At 36.0% G+C, this 21,031-nt stretch overlaps 1 protein-coding gene across 2 annotated transcripts in view; it reads right to left on the reverse strand.

Moving 5' to 3' along the window:
- Nucleotides 1-21,031, reverse strand: part of LRRK1 (leucine rich repeat kinase 1) — a 150,210-nt gene that overhangs the window by 41,338 nt on the left and 87,841 nt on the right. For both annotated transcript variants that reach the window (XM_031955484.1, XM_031955485.1), the window contains exons 11-20: nt 20,857-20,969; nt 19,936-20,012; nt 13,991-14,120; nt 13,044-13,156; nt 12,160-12,374; nt 9,637-9,801; nt 8,144-8,316; nt 6,166-6,286; nt 5,084-5,243; nt 3,757-4,033 (exon numbers count right to left, since the gene is read on the reverse strand). In XM_031955484.1, coding sequence (XP_031811344.1) covers nt 3,757-4,033; nt 5,084-5,243; nt 6,166-6,286; nt 8,144-8,316; nt 9,637-9,801; nt 12,160-12,374; nt 13,044-13,156; nt 13,991-14,120; nt 19,936-20,012; nt 20,857-20,969 — 1,544 coding nt within the window. The remainder of the gene's footprint in view (nt 1-3,756; nt 4,034-5,083; nt 5,244-6,165; nt 6,287-8,143; nt 8,317-9,636; nt 9,802-12,159; nt 12,375-13,043; nt 13,157-13,990; nt 14,121-19,935; nt 20,013-20,856; nt 20,970-21,031) is intronic.

Raw genomic sequence — 21,031 nt, forward strand, 5'->3', positions numbered from 1 at the left:
TCATGGGGATGTTGGAATTTTATTATTTGTAATAAAGCCTGACTTTCTGAAAACCAACTACATTCCTTATTTTTAGTTCCAAGTGAAAATAAATGATTCTAGTGGATAAATTCATCATGTAAGAGTAATGTGATGTGGAGAAAATGGATTCTGAAAGCATTTGTAGTTAGAAAAATGTGATCAGATATGACATTAAGATGGATTAGAGATCAAAGGCTTTTTAATGCCAATGAAGCTATAATAGCAACAGTGAAGTTATGGCAAAAAGTAATAGAAATAGCACTGATTTGGAGCTAGAAGAGGCAGGTTCAGATCATGGCATTGACACTTACACCATACCATGTCTGAAGAAAAATCATTTCACTTCTGTATGCCTCAGTTTTCCTATTTGTGAAAAAAGGAAGTTGGAAGTTACCTTTAAGGTCATTTCTAGCTCTTAATTCCCGGAGACTCAGAAGTAAATAATAACTGTGAAAGTTTGAGAAACATATAAAATCACTCAGGACAGACACATAGTAACAGCTAATATTTTTCCTTTAAAACGATTTATTGTTTTAGTCACTTAGGACAAATTTATGTGTCCTAACAGCAAGATAAAGTCTATAAAAAGGCTTTTTAGTTTTATTTTTTTAGCCTGAGAAAATACATGATCATAATGAAAACATTGCAAAGTTATGTCATTAAGGAATTTATGTCAATTCATCTTCATCATTTTGTGATGAACATGGTTGAGAACTTTGTTTCCTTAAGAACCTCTGCTGAAAAGGTATCATTTGTTATGTGTCTGTATGTAAGACTACATTATAAAAGGCTGAGGAAGGATAAGTTTCCTCTAGTAATATTTAGAGCAGCTACATATGTGGTGCCACTGTGCACTGAGTGCTGGGTCTATAGTCAGGAAACTCATCTGCCTGGGTTCAAATGTCACCTCAGACACTTATTAGCTATGTGATCCTAAGCAAATCACTTAACTCTGTTGGTCTCAAATTTCTTCATCTGTAAAATGAGCTGGAGAAGGAAATGGCCAAGTATCTTTGCCAAAAAAGTTCCAAATAGGGTCACATAGCGATAGACAAAAACAGTTGAATAAAAGGAGTATACAATGGAAAGTTAACAATGCATCTTTGTAGTGTTTAAATAATAACAATTTTAATAAAGAGGCTTGAACTTTGCTCTTATAGAGAGAAATAATGAATTCTCTTAAAAAACTGTAAGGTTTAAGATTGATTAAAGTTCAAGAAGTTCAATTTCAACATCATACCCAACATGAAGTGACAGAACCTTTTATGAGAAGATTCCCTAAAATATTTTAGAAAGTAAATTATCTCCTGTCTGAAATGTAAAGTCCTGAAAAGCAGAAAAAACCCTATGTTTTCAAATATATTATAAAAACCAAGATATTATCAACCTTTGATTTGGAGCAATTAGAGGTACTAAAAACTTGGACACAACAGCAAACAGCAATATAGCAATTTTGTGTCATAAAGCTAATGGACAACCTGTTGGATAGCCAATAAATTAACCTTGGAAGATATCTATAAAAATAATTCCAGAAATGTAGGCAATTTGAAGGTCAATGAAATATGATGGACAATTGTTACTGGGAAGATAATGGAATTTAGAGTTGGAAGAGACATTAGGAAGGTTTCTGCCTCCTCACTTTCCTCTGCCCTTCATGTCTAATCAATAAACAACAATGCCTTTCATCTTCATCTCTTTTCCTTTCCAATTCCACTCTTGCCACCCTGGGGGATAAGAGCTGGAAAGATTTTTAGGGCACATCAACTTCTTCTCCCTCCATTATATGGATAAGGAAATGGATATTCAGAGTGATAAACTGTCTTGCCCAGGTCAAGCAGGGAGTATAGAGCAGGGCAATCTTTTGATTCCAATTAAGGTGGTTTCTCAACTGCAGAGAATCATGAGATCTCAGAGGAGACCTGGTTAATTTGATACACTGAACAAGGATCACTTCAATAACATCCCCACAAAAGGTCACCTAGTCTTCCCTGGCAGACCTCCCGGAATAGGGAACATACTTAAGTCTTGAGTTTGCTCCTTTCACTTTCGGATCACTTTTGTAATTCAAAAAGTCATTCTTTACATCAAACTTGAATTATCTTTTCTACTCCTTATTGCCCCAAGTTTTCCCCTCTAAAGGCAGGCAAAACAAGTCTAATCCTATTTCATATGGCAACATTTCAAATGCTTTAAGAGAATGATTATAATACTAAGCAATCTCTCTTGTTCTGATCCCTATCATCTCAAGTTTCAATGATTGAATTATCTGACTAGTCCCCTTTCCTGTTCATCCATCCTCTTCCCTAATATAAAGTGAATACTGTAACCCTAAACAGGTTCGTATTTTTATCAGTTGCATAGGGAAAGGCATACATCAATTGGAGGATAATATAAATCTGGGAAATAAAGCTAACATGCTGGATGACAAAATCCACATAGATCTTGGCAGGCTAGAATACTGTATCTAATCTAAAAAATAAGATTTTAGAAGGATAAACAAAAGATACTATCCTTGTGTTAAAAAAATCAATTTCATAAGTACAAGGTAGGGAAAATGTATCTGATCAATAAGTCAAAAGAAAAAGATGTGGGAGTCATAAAGTCTAGTCAATAGAAGTCAACAGTAGCTCATGCATCCAAAATGACTAATATTCTATGTAGCATTAAAAGAGATCTTGTGTCTAGAACACAAGAAAAATAAGCCTACTAGGCTGTACTGTGTTCTGTTGGAATACAAGTGATGAGGTTAGTGGCAGTGCAGAAAATTGTGGAAATCTCCTTTTGGTTGGAGGTGCAGGTTCTTCATGAAAGAATTCATGAACCTGAAATATTAATGGTAAAAATGGAGATTTATTGTTGGATAAGAAGTCAGCTTAGCAAGAAAAAATTGACTTCTTCAGTGGCAAAGTCCTAATTAGGGAAATGGAGGCTGGCACTGAGAAGAGAATGCCTTTTCAGTGGGCAGGGTCCTACTTTGGACATTCTGCAAAGAAATGAATAAAAGGAAACCTATTTTATGAGCAGCTCTTGGCAGGGGGCTGGGGGCAGTTTGAGCTGATCAGACCAGGATTCTCAATTGAATGGGAATTTAGAATTTCTTGAATAAGGATGTGATTTTCCAAAAGATCAACGGGAGTTGATTTGCCCTTGAATAATGTTGCTTGTCTTATGCTGAGAGGATAGGCCCTCTCTAGACTCTTGGGGCTTGGGAGACCCTGATCCCTCAAATCAAAAGGGGCACAATTTCAGAGTGATAATTTTACAGATTAAAAGGGAATATAGTCTCAGAGTGATAATTTTAAAGGGAACACAGTTTCACATTTTGAGAAATGTGGCCATCGCATTGTAGGAAAGACACTGAAAGTGTCACATATGTGACACTGGGAAAGTCACTTACTCTTTGTCTATAAAGGATAAAATATGAGAAAATAATAGCACTTTCCTCCAAGCATTGTTGTGAAGATAAAATAAGATATTTGTAAAGTTAAGTTAGGAAGAAGAAAAAAGAATAAAAGATAAATCCAAGAATTTGAATTGAGTGATTGGTAGTACTATAAAAAGAAATTAGAGAGTTGATAGGAAGGACTCTCAAAAGTTTACAATGCTATATAGATGCTAGCTGTTATTATCATCTATCAGACACAATTGCTAAAAGACTTCCTGGACCCTCCTCCTTACAGTTTTAATTATTGTCACCCTCCTGATTAGTAACATCCAAATACCAAATCAACTTACCTGTCATTGGCAACTGGCAAGGCAATTTCAAATTTGGCTAGAAATTGAAAATATTGTTCTTCTGTTTGTTCAGTGAAGCCTGTTCCAACTAATAGCATCCTGAGATCCTCTGCTTTAATCACTCCATTCTTGGCCACTGACTTGGAGCTCTTAATGTTAAAAATCCGTTGCAGACATTCTGATAACCAGATTGGATCAAGGAAGTAGAGGTTTCTAAGTCCATGGCTTGTGTCTGGGAAATGTAGGAGTGTTCCTGTTTCTATGAGGAAGCCGATAGCTAATCCAAGAAAGATAGAGGATAACCAAATACTGATATTAGAGGGAAATTTCTTTATTTTTATTTTTGTATTCCCAGAACCTCCCACATAAATTTTTTGGGGAGAGAAAGAAAATAGTCACACAATTTCATTGGTGTAGAGAAGTAACTCCCAACGAGGAAATTTTTTTCCTACTGTTGGTCTGCACCTGACGAGTCTCAGAAAACTAACTAAAGCACAGAGAGATGAAATCTTTCACGGGATTTCAGAGTCAATATTTGTCAGAAACAGCACTTGACTCCAACTTTTCCTGACTTCACAGATATTTCTTGAACCATTATGCCATGCTGTCTCTCATGTGTCTTGTACAATGAGGACTTAACTTGAACTGAGCAATCCTCACAGGAGGATGTATGAACAAGTTAATTTTATAGTAAAGATAAATACTTCCAAATGTCATAGATTGAGATATCATCTCATTATATTAATCTATAGCTCTCAAGATTTTTTTCATGGTCTCTCATAAAGGTAGCTGGGTGACGTAGCAGATAGAATCCTGGACATGGGGTTAAGAAGATATTAATTCAAATTGGGCCTTAGATATTTATTAGCTGTATGATCCTAGGCAAGTTACCCAACTTGTCTGCATCAGTTTTCTCATCTGTAAAATAGGGATAATAAGGGTGGTTGTGAGGACAAAATGAGATATTTGTAAAAAATTTAAAAAAAGCTTTGCAAATAATATGCTAAAAAGATAGTAGGTAAAAACTGATTATTATTATTGTTACTATTTCATTTCCTCTTGGGCTTTGGTAGGTTTTTATTTATATTATCAGACAGTTCTATCGGCTCACTTTAAAATTTTTTCACATTTTCTCTCAAGTTCAAACTCTAATTCCCCAAGTAATCATTAAGTTTCACTGAAGTGCAATAGCAGGAAGTCCCATCTTCCCCTTAGGGCACCTCCTTCTATCACAGCTGCACGTTTCCCCACCAGCCTGTCCTCCCCCCAGTCACAATATTCATCAGTTGCTTCCTCCAAGATTTTAGGATCCAATTCCATAGCCTACCAGATTGTAAGTCTTCATAGTCATTGATGTCATTTCCTGGGGTTTGTTCTATTATTTGTTCTATCTGTTTATCTGTCAGATACTGGACATCATCTGCCTGATTTCGTCTCTGTTGCTCAGCTATGACTGCTTCTTGGAGACTGAGGTAACTCCTTGGTATCTGTGAATTAGGTCAGACAAAAGCCTTGCCAGGTTACTGTGGGAAACATACCATTTCCAATTAATTTAGCTGTGACCTCAATCTGCTACATACTAACTATGAATCTTAGACAAATCATTAACTCTCTGGACCTCCCTCATCTCCCCAACGTCTCTTAATTCTAGTGCCTTGGAATGTCATCTTCTAGTGCCTATTAAATATTTCCTATTTATCCAATAAAGTTTGAGTGTTATTTCCATCATTAGATTGTAAGCTTCTTGAGGGCAGGGCCTGTCTTTTGCCTCTTTTTGTATCTTCAGCACTTAGTACAGTGCCTAGAACATAATAGGCACTTAATAAAATGTTGATTTGTTGGTTGTTCTATCCATTTTATTTATTTTTTATTTTGAACTTAATGGACAGCAAATGAAATGAGCATTTCCACAGACACTTTAGAACAAAGCCCAGGATTGCAAATAAAACTACAACTTGCCACAATGTAAACTATGCTTTTTTTTTAGTCATACAACAAATTCAACATGCAAATATTTCTGCCCATTTTATTTTATTTTTTTCATTGTGAATTTAATAAGCTCCAAACAAAATGAGCATTTCCTCATAGACTCAAGTGGAGGATAGTGGTGATGGAAGCAGTGAGCTTCTCTATCTGAAGTAAAGGCAGAAGACTGAATGTGATGATGTCTTGAAATCCTTCCCTGTTCTAACTTCTATGACTTTATGGAAGCTCTATTTGGTCAGTAAACTTTCCCCTAAAACATGCTTTCCCTTTCTGCCTCCCCAACCCCTCAAGGAACCAATAGAGAGTAAGCTAAGTGACATGGGAAACATTATTTTATAGCCAAGAAAATGAAAATGTGCAAATCTACAAACAACAGGAGCCAGGCAGGACAAGATATTTTTTAATGAGATGAGAAATACACACCAGTCTCCCTGCAAGTTTCTGAAAGCCAATTGTGCTGCCAGTGTCCTTCATGTTACACGTAACGTGAAAAATCAGCTGGCGGAGTCCTTCATGGCCTTCCAGACTTTTACAAGAGAGTTCACTGCAAATGGAAAGGGGGAAAAAAAAGAGTAGCATTTACTCATAGGAAGACTAAACTCCTCAGTGCATTATTATTTCCATTGCTTTGTTTCTTAACAAGGCACTGTATAGTCTCAATTACTTGACCTGGAGGGAACTTTTCCCTATGTGGGAAGAGAAGTGGGGGGAGGGAGGAGAAGGGGAGGGAAAAGGAGAGGGACATGGAGGACTGGGGTGGGGAGATATGACCCATCAAAAACCAGAGTCCGTATTCTTTATCCAGTCAACGTGTACTGCAAGTAAATGGAACTCAATTCCATAGTAGGAAAATCTACAGCAGGGAATCCGGGGCTGTGCCAAGAATGTGGTACAGTCTAAGCAGGGATCTGTCATTAGGGAGAGGTGGAAGCGGCTGCCAATACTTCTCTGGCCAACACAGAATCTATTTTATCCTAGGAGACAGGGGCCTGGGATTTCCTGAAGGGGGCCCAAGTCATCCTCCTCACCAAAAGGAGGCTCTCTCCTCCTAATAGAATTCCTACAAAAGGAACCTAAGCTTGCAGAAGGGAGATCGGTTGCCAATAGGCCTTTGTTTACCTTAATGTTTAATTGATTTTTAGCTTAGGAGTTTTCATTTTTTTGATTTTTTGTTTGTTTTGTAAAAAGGGGGAGTGACTTGATTTTTAAAAAGGCACTAATCCTGTTCCATTGCCTCTTCTCATGTGACTCAGGAGTTTAGATGAAATGGACTTTTGTTCTCTCCGACTCCAAGAAAAACTTATAGCCTTTACAAGTGAAGAAATGTTTCCATGTGGGAAAAAAAAAAAAGTAACCCCAGACATCCAGGAAGAACCTGCTTGCTCCAAATCAGGCATACCCACCCAGCTGCCCTTTCTTCCACAATACAGTTTTAAAAGTTTGTTTCACTGAAATAAAGCTACATAACTTCCCTGCACAAAGATATATTCTCACAAAATCTTTTCTCCCTCAGGAAAGCAAATAAATGTGGTGAAGGGAAATTTTAAGAAGTTTGATTTGTGTCAGCAGCTTTGGGTCAAACCTGCTTTAATCAATGGTCAAGTGGAAAGAGCCTCAGGTATCAGCCAGTGATAAGGGACTTTCTGTGTTAATTCACAGAGATTCCCCAACTGATAGGGAGTGTTCACAATATAATGTCTGTATTAGACTTCCATTCAGCGAAATGGGGTTCCTGGAAGCTCTAGGAGGAACCTGGTGAATGTTTATTATTAACCTGGCCATCCCTGGATCTTGAACAGTGACAGCCTCTTTGCTGAGGAAGTTACAAAAAATTCATAAAATTCAGGAGGGATCCCAAAGCCCCCTTTTTGCTGCAGGACAAACTCTGGCCCTTTATCTTTCCCTCCCTAAGGTCCCTAGAGGCTAATTTCCCAAAAGTAGCTAGATTTTCTACCCTTGAAAACAGAGGTTCTTAACCTGGGGTCTGTGGATAGATTTTAAGGAGTTCATGAACTTAGATGGGAAAAAAAATTACATCTTTATTTTCACTAACCTTTTAGTGTTCTTTACTTTTTTCTTAAAACAATAACAACTATGATTCTGAAGATGATTTCATAGGCTTCACTAAGCTATCAGAGAGGTCCACAACCCAAGGAAAGCTAACAATTCCTGTTCTACAAAATCCTGTGGAATATAGGTTTAGTACTAGAGAAAGGACAAGAGGCTCTGCAGAACTCAGGTGAGTTGCTGAATGAAGAGTGTGCTTATAGAGAGGCAGAAGGATCATTTAACAAGAGTCATACTGGGAGATGTCCAGGGACACAATGGAGTGATGGAAGTTAGATGGTGAAGAGGGTAGGATGTTGGGCCTGGAATTAGGAACAAGACAAAAGTCACTCACTGTAAATGTTTAAAGGTGATATCTGGAAAACCGGTGGCTCTTGATCCTGAGGGAGATCGACAAAGTGCCAGCACATATGCTCTCAGCGTAGCAATCCTTTCAACACGAAATTTAGTCTCGATTAAGTCCAGGTGTGTCCCTACTACTAGCACTACTGAGTTTGGGGCCTTTGCCTGCAAGGGAAAAACCAAATGGATGTATCACCTTTTATGGACCCAGATGCAAAAGAACAGCAACAGTAAAAGCAACCCAGGCCCAAAAAACAACAACAACAACAACAAAAAAATACTTAGAAGATGGTAAATGCACAGCTTAGAGAAAACAAAGGACTAAATTCCTTAAGTGTTCCAATATTTCTTAAGATTTTTAACTTGTTTATAGCTTCTCGATTGTGAAGACCCTTTTGGTTTAAAACATTTCTTTTAAAAGCTCATTGGCAGAAAGTGATGTTCAAGAACAAACATCCAGCCAATTACAACAGAGATACAAGGGGTAGAAAACTTCTGGATATTTCATTTCCACAATCCTAGTCTTGACTTTGTCTGGCTGGTGTTGTGATGTAGCTCATCAATCACTGCTTACTACAGGATTGGATTCTTGGTGCTACTCTACTCAGGCTTGTGTTCCATATTTGAGACTTTGTGATTTTCTCTTATCAAAATTGATTTTTTGGTGTCCTTTTGGGTCTTGTTGTATGCTAAGTGATAACTAACAGAACACATAACACTAATAGAGGCTTTTCCAAAGAAGTGTTTATGATAAATCTCAGACAAGATGGCACATTAACAAAGACTCACAGAGGACCCTAAGCTAGCCCTTAAATATGGAGTCAGGAACAAATTTGGGTTCATATTCTATCTTTATATAACCACAAGCAAGTAACCTTCTCTATGAGGCTTTATTTCCTTCTCTGTAAAATGGGTCCATACCATGTATATTGTATCTACTTCATAGGGTTGCTGTGGGGTCCACATGAAATAATGTTTGTTTGCAAGCCTATAAGTGTCTGCTATTATTATATCCTTAGATTATATCACTTGGATGGATCCAACTAGATGGTGAAGAGGGTAGGATGTTGGGCCTGGAATTAGGAAGACCTGAATTCAAATACAGGATAGTAGCTAGCTGTGTACTATTGGGCAAGTCACTTAACTTCTGCTTGCTTTAGTTTCCTCAACTGTAAAATAGGGATTTTCCTCATAGGATTTGTATAAGGATCAAATCAAATGAGATAATATTTGTAAAGTGTTTAATACACTGGTATATTATAGGTTCTTAATGAATGCTTATTCCCTTTCCCTTCATGTACTGAAGGGGTATGGAACAGCTACAACTGAATAATAGCAGGAGTTAGTTGTTACATTTCTGAGATCTTCTGCCCAGGCCATCCCAAATTTAAATAGCTTCTGAAATAAATGGATATGGGTCTAAGAGATACAACACAGTCCCATTTTATATTCTGGATTCTTAAGAAAGTGACAGTGGCTTCTTACCTCAATATTCAACAGCCAGAACTGAAGATTTGCAACGGCTTCTTCTCCTAATGCTAAGTTCCAAACAACTACATACAGGGCTTTGTCTGTGAAGAAACACTGATTGACTGTGGACATGCTGGCTGGACCACCAATATCCCAAACATTGAACTCCACAGAATCAACCTACTTGAACAACAATAACAAAAAGCCATTTTTTACAAACTGTTTCCGTAAATCCCAGAGATTGTGGTGAACTTATTACTCAAGACTTGGGTGCTTAGAAAAAAAGGACATTTAAAAAGTTTCAATGTTCTCTTTGTTCCTCTCAGAAATCAGTAATCAGTGGGTGGGAAAAGGGCCCAGCCATTCATCCCGATGATGAGAGAGATGGTACTTTTTTTTTTTTTAAACTGGTGGTCTTCCAGTAGATTCCACAAGGGGGGAAGGTGTCTGCTATGTATAACACTGGCAACCTCAATGAGACACTGGGATTTTATATTGACCTTAGTCCTGAGCAGATTTGAGAGGACTTTTAAATCTAATTCTCAGCTGAAAATGGTTTTGAGAAATTCAGCTGGAGGAAATCCCATTGCTGAGATCACTTTTTAGCATTCAGTCACTGATGTTAAACCTCACAGGGAAGCAAGATCAGAGGAGAGATTCTGGTTTCCAAACTTTGTAGAGCAGTGAACACCATCTCTGGGGATTCCTAAACCCTTTGCTGACATACCAAGGGTCAAACGCAAGTTAGCATGTTAGACTGCCTGGAATAGCATGAGATAACCGGGCTTTCCTCACGTGAAAACGAACTGTATAGAGAAGATCCAGCTTTAGCTTCGCAGGCCAAGTTTATGTATCTGGCATCTGATTGTAGAAAGAGATTCTTACAGTCCTCCCTGTAACTTCTCAAAGACACAATCTGAGTCTCTATCTTTATAGAATCAACTAAGAGGCCCTCATGTTACAAAGGTCAACGGAATGCCAAGCACAGCTTTATAAGAAACAAGCTGTTCAGTTTATTCAAGCATTCATGATTTTTCCTCTAATTAAACGGGAGGAGGCTTCATTTTTGTGACAGAAAAGGGTAAGGAAAACTCTGAATGAGAGTAACCCAGTAATGGGCCCTCAAGACCAATAATTCTTAATCACAGTTAAAGGAATAATAATAGCATTAAGTAATTGTTAATGACTGAATCCAAAATGTGATTACATTAGGGAAAAAACAACTTCCTTTCATTAAAAAACTGCAAAGTCCTTTTCTGATACCAATTAGCTAAGGCTTATGTCTTGGCTACTCTGGGGGAACAGGCTTCAGTATTAATTAGCAGGAGAAAAAATGTTTTGACTATTTTGACCCTCAGTGATAGAACTCTGTTCTCGTGAAGATTAGACTCTGTGTCCTTGTCAGAACTGAAATTCAGTTTAAATGCCTAATTGATTGAACTAGATTTCTTCAATCAGAGAAGCAATTTTACATGAAGGACTCAGCATAAAGGAAGGCTTCTTTCTGCCATTGAATGATTCATTGAAGAATGTTCTGGGGAGGATGACTATTGGAAAATTCCAACGAGATGTGTACATCAGGAGACTCAAGGTTTTCCACGATGAAGTGCTAGATGGGTGCCTTGGAATCTCTAGGAGTACAAAAGGACGACAATACCCAGGGCAATCTGATATGTCAGTGCTGGGCCTGGAGTCTAGAAGATGTGAGTTCAAATCAGGCCTCAGACACTTACTTGCTGTGTGATCCTAGGCAAGTCACTTTAGCTTTGCCTCAGTTGCTTTGATTGTAAAATGGGGAAAATAACAGCACCTGCTTCCCAGAGTGTGAGCACTGTAAAGTGCTGAGCAGAGTGTCTGGCACATAGTAAGTGCTACATAAATGTCAGTTACTATTATTTCTCCATTAGCTCTGTAAGATAAATCTAACTTCCTTACACTGTTATTTTCAGGACAAAATTTTCTCAGTTACTCTTCAAAGTGGCAAACATACGTATGCATACATATGAGTATACATTCACACATGTATGTACAAATATTTATATATACAATTATCTATTTAATACATGTAAAAGTTGTGGTATTGAGAAAATTTTTTTAACTGCATTACACTAAAAATGCATAAAGAGTATGATTACTAACATACACATTAAAGTCAGGCCTTAAACTAATTTTTACTATTTTATTTATTATTTTTATCTTCTGAATTTATTTTGTTTATTATTTAATTATTTAGTTTTAATTTCATTTGTTTGTTTGTTTGTTTATAAAAAATGATGATACAGGCAGATACTTGCCCATTTCACTGACTAAATTTCAGCTTCACCTATAGTGAGAGATAATGAAAGAACATTAAGAAAGTTATTTGCTTTGAGAAATATTCCATTTGACCGAAGTATACAATGGATTGAGTGTCATAGGAGAGACACCTTGGCAATGTCTAAACTTACATTTAAGAATAACTCTGATGTGTTGGAGAAGAGAACCAACTGAGAAATTCCCTCCCACCCAAATCAACCTTTAATTCTAACCATTATTGACCTTTGCTTTTAGTCCAGGTGGTTTCTGCAGTTCCCATTTGGTGGTCCTGATAGTGGCATCACTGTGCATCATCTGTGTGTGTCTCCCAGTCTGTAAAATCTCCAAGAGAGTTGACTTGCCTTGTCGTGGAGGACCCACAATAATCATTTTCATCAGCTTGCATTTTTCTGCTTTCCGAAGTTGAGCTCTCAAGTAAGCTAATATAGTTTTGGGGCCTATACAAAAAATCATCAGGTAAAAAATCAACAAAATAGATAGTTAACAAATAAACATACTCATTGACATCCAAACAGTATTTTCAAATTCTACTGGAGAGTAGGGGGAGGGAAGAAAAAGAAAACTTCATAAGGGAAACTTTCACTGAATTCAAATATAAAAATGATACTCATTACAGTTGAATAACATAGAAGAAACAACACTGATGAATTTCATGAAGTCTTCAGTGAGTCACAAAGAAAAAGTAACACATTTTTCTTATATATGATTAACATAGTTTCTGTTTATGGTCAAATTATATTGGTTTAAAACCAGAAGAAAAAATTCTTATGTCATTTTATTTTCTGAATGATTCATATAAATAACCAAATTAGGGTTTTTTAATACCTGAAAGTGAGGAAGCTGCCCCATGAATGATAGTTGAACTCCTATTTGTGGACTCAGAAAGAATATGGACAAAAGGAGCACACAAAGGACAGGTGTAGCTATGGATAGGTGAATAATTGAAGGAAATAATCCTACTGATGAGACCAGAACTCTAATGGAGTCCTGATATTACTAAATATCTGTTATACAATTGCTCTGTACTCATTATAATTTGGGGAATCATTTTTTTTCAAGGAGATAATGTAATCAGAATATTGGCAGTCTGTAAGTAGATTGCCTACCTTCTTTCTGAATCTCTGCTGGAATGTTGCTGATATTCAGTTCTTCTATATCTAGCTGCCAAAGATTGGCTAACTGCCCAAGTTCTGGAGGAAGCTCTCGAAGACCTGGATTACTGAAAACACACACACACACACACACACAATCAATTCTGGGATGACCACTGGGCAAAGATTATGTCTTATTCATTACTAATTAAAGTTTCCAGTTTCCATCATAAGCCCTGAATCTTTGTTCTATTTTTCTAGTGTTCCATTGCTTATTTTAAACTCTTTCCTTTTGGAAAAATTCAGTGAGAGAGATGGAAATTTTTTTCCTCTAGGAACCTTGGGTCTCAGAACTGTGTTCCTCTAAGTTTCATTTTCCTCTGATTTTATTACCATAAAAGATTACAAAAATGTGTCATTGGAAGATCATAAACAGTGAACAAATTTTGTATTTTTATTAATCATATTTAAATCAATTTGGCTCCTTTTTTTCTCTTTAAGGAGAAAAGGATAATGGAGTTGTAAATTTTGGCTTTTTCTCTCCCTTTTGAAGGAAGCATTGAGGATTATTATTAGCTATTAAAAGAAAGTTTGCTAAATTCTTTGCACTCCAAATATAGATGCAGTAAATTTAAAGTGCTAAATATACTTTGAAGTGTGAAGAATTTTACAAACTTTCACATAATGGCCAATAATCCTCATAAAACCTTCAGATGGGGGGGATAAAAAGAGCTACATTTTACAAAATGCTATTTTTTCCCCCAAAATTAAAAACCATTTGAAACCATCCAACTTGAATTATAAAAGCTCATGATTATTTCAGGTAATAGAACTGCTTTTATTTTTGATTTATGCAATTGTGAGCCACCACAAAGTGGAAGAGGTTTGCTAATTAAGGCAGCACCACTGGATGTGCAAGTCATAGAGTAGGTGTTATACAGCTTTCTCCAATTTGTACTTACTTTCCTAAGTAGAGTTCTGATAAGCTTTTCAATAGACAGACAGACTGCGGGACTACATCAAGCTGATTGTCATTGAGGCACAGGACTTCTAAGGATTCACTAAGAAAAACTGGAAATTCCAGCCCAGAACCTAAAATAAAAGTAGAGATGACAAATATTAAAATAACATTGTACCAAAATGTCACTCATGATGACACCATAGGAAAAGCAGGTCATGTCTCAGGAGGTAGAGAACAAGCCTCAGTATCCAGAAACCTTGGGTTCAATGATAGCCTCTGGCATTCAATGATTATGTGACCCTAGGCAAATCACTTCATCTCTGTGTTGTAGGCAATTCTGGGCTCTGGGAATCTAAATTAAAGAACAGGTGATAATTTACAATGGTACAGGGAGTTTCCTTAGCAATGTATAGATCAAGAGTTTAAAAATGAATGCTTAATTATAATTATAATATAATTATTATTAATTAATATTAACACAATCAATTATAAAACATTATGAGAGTGAATAAAGTGTTAGATTTAAAATCAAGAAATACTGAGTTCAAATGTCACTCTGACATGCTACAAAAGTCACTTAATATCTTTCTATATCAAGTAATTCTCTAAGACTTACCTACTAAATCATTGACAGATTGTATATGTTTTGGTCAAGGAGATTTCCATACTAGGCTCCCTCATGCTGAATATCACATCATTAATAGGAATCCTTGCGTGGCCACCATAAAATAAAATGTCATGTGGTTGTTTAATTGTATTATTTCAGGATACAACATCATAAAGCTCTTAGTCCTAAGTTCTTAAACCAGATTTATGAGAATCACAGACTTGAATTTCAGCAGAAATTTTGCATCTGCTTTTATTTTTCCAAGGAGAAAAAAAAAATAAGGACTCCTTGAAATTTTTTTTTAGCTCAATAAGTCCATAATAAATAGACTTGTGTCACTCTCAGCATGGCCCTTAAAGATAAGGCAGAAATTTTCTTTTTTAAAAAATTGAAGCAATTCTCTTTTTCTCCTTAGAGACAGTTTCCTTTCAGTGATAATGTGGTACCTTCGCCTCAGAGAATGTTCTGTGAGCGAAGGTAAAGGAATGCCAAAAATTCATTCTCTACTCCTTTGAAATTCAGGTTGTTGATTTGGAATAAAACTCTTCTTGGGAGCTCCTGCTACAATAATGAAGAATGCTGCCTTTAAAAGTACTATTGCACAACATACTTTTTCCATGAGGAAATGTTCAATAAGTGCTTTTAACAACACATGAAAAAGAATGAAATTCTTTAGTGAGCTGCATTCACCTTTTCTAGAGAAAAGAAATTTTTGCTTCTTCTTTCAAGAAAGTCAATCCTCTTTAACACTTATTGACCTAACGTTCTGATTTCAAAGTTTCCTTGTAGTGTTGAATATCTATTAAATATGTATTGAAAGAATAAACCTCAATAACCCACTGATGTAGGCAGAAGTTGTTATGGCAAACATCAGCTACGCCTGTCACATCTTCATCCCAATGTGGAAAAATGTCTGTTGTGTAGAATACAGCTCGAGGTATTTATGAACTGTAATTATTTATTCATAAGTTATTTATGACTCTGCTGGCTTGAATTTTACCATAAAAACAGCCATCCAAAATTATTTTTGGATGAGCCCACTGCACAAATATGACCACTTGTATGTGCATAAAATTACCCTGAATTTTATTACCCATCTGCACACAAGTTATCTTTGGTAAATCACTCCTTATCCAGGGATAAATAGTTTGGGAGGACAAGTACCTGAAAGTAGTGGCTTTTCTAGGCAGTACACTTCTTTTCCCCACAATTGCTAAGTCTAAATTTTCCTACACATAGTAAAAAAGAAATTGTCCAGTCCTGTGATTTCCTGGTTGTAGAGAATTTTTCATGAGAAAACTCCTTCAACTGATTCAACAATTTATGTTACTTATAGTTTTACAGACTTGTGTGTGTGGCAGGGTGCAGGCACCAAGAGACTAAATTGCTTGCTCAAGGTAACACAACCTACATATCAGGTCTTCTTGACCCCACAGTCTGCTCTCTATTCATTTGATCATAACACTTAATAATAATTTTTTAAAATTTAAATCCAGGGACCTCCCAGTTGCTAGTTTTAACCTTAAATTATTAGTTAACATAATCACCAAAGAATTCTTCCAAGGAAACTGGGCCATGTTTTTTCCTTTGTTCACTTAAACAGGTACCTCTTGGACTCAGTTTATTTTCTGGAATATTTTCCCAAATCTGATTTTATTGTATTTGGTTGACTTATTCACAAAGAGATCCCCTTTTTCTCCTGGTAGGCTTCTCATGATCAACCTTTGGGAAAACGCTTCACTGTTTATTAGTAAGGAAAATATATTTCTGCTCTTAAAAGCAAAGGTAGCATAAATTCTATTACTGAATTATAATTGTCTCCTCACACTTATCACATGCTATCAACTAATGGACCAGATTTAACACATGTGCAATGGATGAGGAGGATCAAATGTATTTTATTTCCTTTTTTAAAAAATATAATCCATGACACCTTCTTCACAATCTCTACAGTGGCACCTATGAGAAAATTCTATTTGCTTACGCTCTCCAAAATGTATGGAGTGTTTGGGGAAGATGAGCACTTCTCATGTCAGCGGGAGCCCTTTTCAAGGCTTCTTATCCACCTTCAATGTCCACCTCTCACTCAACTCTCACCTGTGGCTGCTATACTCTGGTAAATCCATCTCTGAAGATGAGGGTAACTGACAGACCTCAAATACATAAGGAGTTAGGGGGCATGTCTATCTCAAACATGAAGACTTTCCCCAGAGGAATGGGTGCATGAGAATAATTTGCTCCAATGGCCATAAAGGAGACTGAGTGCTGTGCAATGCGTAGAGTTTGGTCAGACATCAAAGATGCTAAAGTCACTTGCGGCATTCCAGACCATCTGTAATCATCTTGACTTTTGCCTCTGATGACTTTGAATTCTGATGACACAAGAAGCATAACTCTGCCTCACTTAGGTCCAATTCACATGCAAGTCAAGACATCATCTATTATATCATTGGTCCTCTCTGAAAACAGGATGAACAACACTATGTGAGGCACTTTCAAGATCACAATATGTCAGAAGGGGACTCTGAGTTCATGAAGTTTAAGACCTTCATTATCCCAAAAGGGTGATTTGCAATTGTTACCCAGATAGTGCTAATCTGGACATTTATATTTTACAATCTCAAAACCATAACATCCAAATATTCTGTTCTACAGGGTCTTAATCTGGGTTTTGTGAACTTTTTTGTTTTGTTTTTTTTTAAGATAACCACATTTCAACATTACTCTACAAATTCCTTTGTAACCCTATGTATTTTATTTTGTGCACTTTAAATATTTTTTGAGAAAGGTTCCTAAGCAGTCCATATACTGCCAAAGGGATCCAATATTCAAAAAAAAGGTTGAGCAAATCAGCTTTCTTTCACAAACAGATATGATACTATTTCATGACTTGACTTCTAAACATCACGAATATCTTACCATAATATAATCCTGAATTTTGCAAATTGTAAGCACCCTTTCTCCATCATCTAATCAATGAATGGCCCAGTGGAAAAAGCAATTGGCTCCAGAGTCAAAGGCCCTGGGTTTAAAATTCATCTTTGAGGCTTATAACCATTACGAACTTAAGGCAAGTCATTAAATCTCTCTAGGAATCCGTTTTCTCAACAGGTCTTGTGTTATATGGCTTCTGAGAATTAAATCTAATTCTAGACAATGATTATGAATATTAATGAAGATTAGATCTAAATATAAATTCATTAAATGCAGTATTGTTCCTTAAAATATTAAAGGGAAATAGAAATGGTCGATTCAAACAAAAGACAATCAACCACTATGCCTTTTATTTGTATTTCCACTGTGAATCATAAAACTATAAAATCATCACATTATGAGTTTTTTCATAAAAATTTCTGGAATTCCCCCCACATTTTCAAAATTCTCAGGTGTCGCTGTCTTGAATTTTTGGCCTTTCTTGCATTTAATCCTAAATCCATTTAAAGCTGGTTTCTGGAAAAATGCTATCTATCTCACAAAGTCAGGTTTGCAGTTGCCCTGGTTGAGGCAAATGGAAAATACATAAGATATTATTCTTTTCCTTTCTATCAATCTATAAAAATCTTGGGGTTTAGCTGATGGTCCTCTGAGCTGGGAAGTGGAGGTTCAGCTCAAACAGGATATTGACTTCACCTGATAAGGCTTGAAAATACTCCAAAAGAAATAATAGTAATATTCTTTTAGCCTTACTCTTTTCCCTCCAACTTAGGGCTTCATACTGCTCATGGGAACGGCATCCAAGAATTCTTCGTCAATAACTTATTACAAGTGTCACAATTTTTTTAAAAAAAAAGAACAGATAAATTTGTGTATAATTATTTACTTTAAAAAGGAAATCTTTATTTGGAAAAGTGATGTACTAAGGTCATCTTTTATGAGCCATATTTTCATCCTGTATTTGAAATAGAATGTAATTTATAAAAATTAAGCTAAAAGAAAACTCTATAAGAATACATCAATTCCATAAATTAAGGTGTATATATACACAAATAAAATTAAGGATAAAACTAACATAGAGAAATAAGACAACTTACCAAATCATATATTCTATTTTAATCCAATCAGAACTCCAAGATATCCTAGTAAACTCCTTAAAAAATAAAAATGAGGTGCAGCTAGATAGTGCACTGTATAGAGTACCAGACCTTAAGTCAAGAGGACTGAAGTTCAAATCTGCCCTCAGAAATCTAACACTTATTAGCTGTATGATTCTAGACAAGTCACTTAACCTCAATTACCTCAAAAAACACAAAACAACAACAGCAGCAATGAATTTGACAGTAATGATCTCTACTGGAAAGAGGAAGATAGTTATACACAAAGAAATTTAGAGCTGACCTTATAGATTAACTAAATCCAAATGTTCTTAATTTTTTTGTGTGTGTCAATGACTCTTTTGAATATCCAGTGAAGACTTCTGTCCACCTTCTCAGTATGTTTTTAAATTAATAAAATAAAGCATACAAGATTATAAAGAAAACCAATATATTGAAATAATTATCAAAATATTTTGAAAAACTTTACACACTCCAGGTTAAGAACCTTTGATAGAGTCCAATTCCCTCCAAATGCTCTTGGTCTTTGTGGGATTTCATTTACATTAATCCAGACCATCTCCACTATAAGCTATTCCAAGCTTAGCAAAACAGATCTTTCAAGTCTAGCCAGAAAGTTGTAATGCCTTCTAGAAGACTTAATTATTGGTTACTTGTCATGGAACAGCCTACCAAAGGATACTCTTTTGAGATCAGCTGACTTCATAAGCACTTCAGCTTTTAGAACAAAATGAGATGTTGCTGTGTTTAAAGGCAGGAGAAGGTTCCATTGGTCCACCCCAATTTTCTAGCAATTTGTTACACTCATCTATATTTCTTAATTAATCACTATGGAAAACTACTGAAAATTGTACATTTACATCTGATAGACTTCCAGGAAAATTTATATTTCCTTCACAAAGTTTAATGCTATCTGCCAGGTTTGAATTGCATGAACTTGGCAACCTCTACTTTGGGACATAGTAATGGGAATCACGGTAATGAAGTTGGGTCGCATTGTCACAAAAAAGGAAGTACTGGAGACAAAGCAGGACAAACTTACCTAACACAACCACCACTGGAGATTGATTTATTGCAAAGTACTCCATCAGGAATTATGGGAGACATGAGTATAAGATGGCCCATATCAGGGGACATCATCACAACATAGCACTTGTTGATGGCATTTTCAGCCACTATAAACAATAAACCCCGTCTGTGGGAAAATCCAGACAGTACCAGGGCAAGCCTACCAACATGCTGTTCCTAGTTTCTATTTTAGGATGGCACCTGAACACACAGATATACCTGCTTCTGGACATGAACGATGTCTGCTCTTGGTATTGAAGAAGGAAATCCGCTTTGTTTTAAGTCCATCTTCATTTCTGTGGGGAAAAGGTGAATGAAGAAGGCATGACGGAGATATGACCTGCTTGGTTTATTTACATCTATAGGTGACGCCCGTATACAATGCCAAAACACCTGACTAGAAAACAAAAAATTCACTTAGTCTCTTGGAAACAATTCTGTAGGCAGGAGCAATCTTTATTTGCCACTTATCAACATTAGTGTTTCTGCAACCTACATTTTAAATAGTTGACTAAATTTATATTTGATAGGTTATTTTGATTTTTTAAAAAAAGATGCTTTCCTTTAATTTCTGTTCTCTATTTTTTTCAGATAATACACAAACATTTCCTTTGTTCAGTACTGTTTGAACATGCATCAAATAACATTTTCACAGATAGAAATTACATTTTTAGGTTGTTTACTATAGTTGACCTTTTGAGAAACTCATTACCTAATTAGTTATAGATTATACCCAGATGCTAGACAGGTGGTGCCCTGTAATAGATAAATGAGACTTTTTATTTCAAGAAAGATATATTTGCTGCGTTTTATTACTATTAATTAATAATTAAAATTACATTTTATTAGAAAGGTTTTTGAGTTTATTCTCTCTCCTCTCTTACTTGTGACTTAAATTATAAGATACAAAGCTGAGTCACCATTTAGGTTGAAATTAGAAAGATAATCAGAAGGGGCAGACTAAGAGACATGAAAAGAATGTTGCTCTATTTTTTTAGTCTTATAGTTAAATTTAGGAATAACACTCCTGATGTAAGAGGGACCAACTTGAGCTGCTCAAAACTTAAGGTACTGTAGCTAAAAACTGTACCAGGTTTTGGAACATTCTCTTTAAAAGTTGACCATAATATAGTTGCTTACTTTCCAAGTTGATTTTTAGAAAGATCCAAGTATTTAAGTTGCTTGCAGGTCCATTTATCTTGAGAGGGAAGAGTGACTAGTTGGTTCCCTAATAATTTCAAGGACATCAAAGTCTGAAAGAAAAAGACAAAGCCAAGAGGCCATCAGATACATATACAAAAATAGGAAAAACAAC

This window comes from Sarcophilus harrisii, chromosome 2 (genome assembly GCF_902635505.1).
Source record: "Sarcophilus harrisii chromosome 2, mSarHar1.11, whole genome shotgun sequence".
In the NCBI taxonomy this organism is placed as follows: Eukaryota; Metazoa; Chordata; class Mammalia; order Dasyuromorphia; family Dasyuridae; genus Sarcophilus; species Sarcophilus harrisii.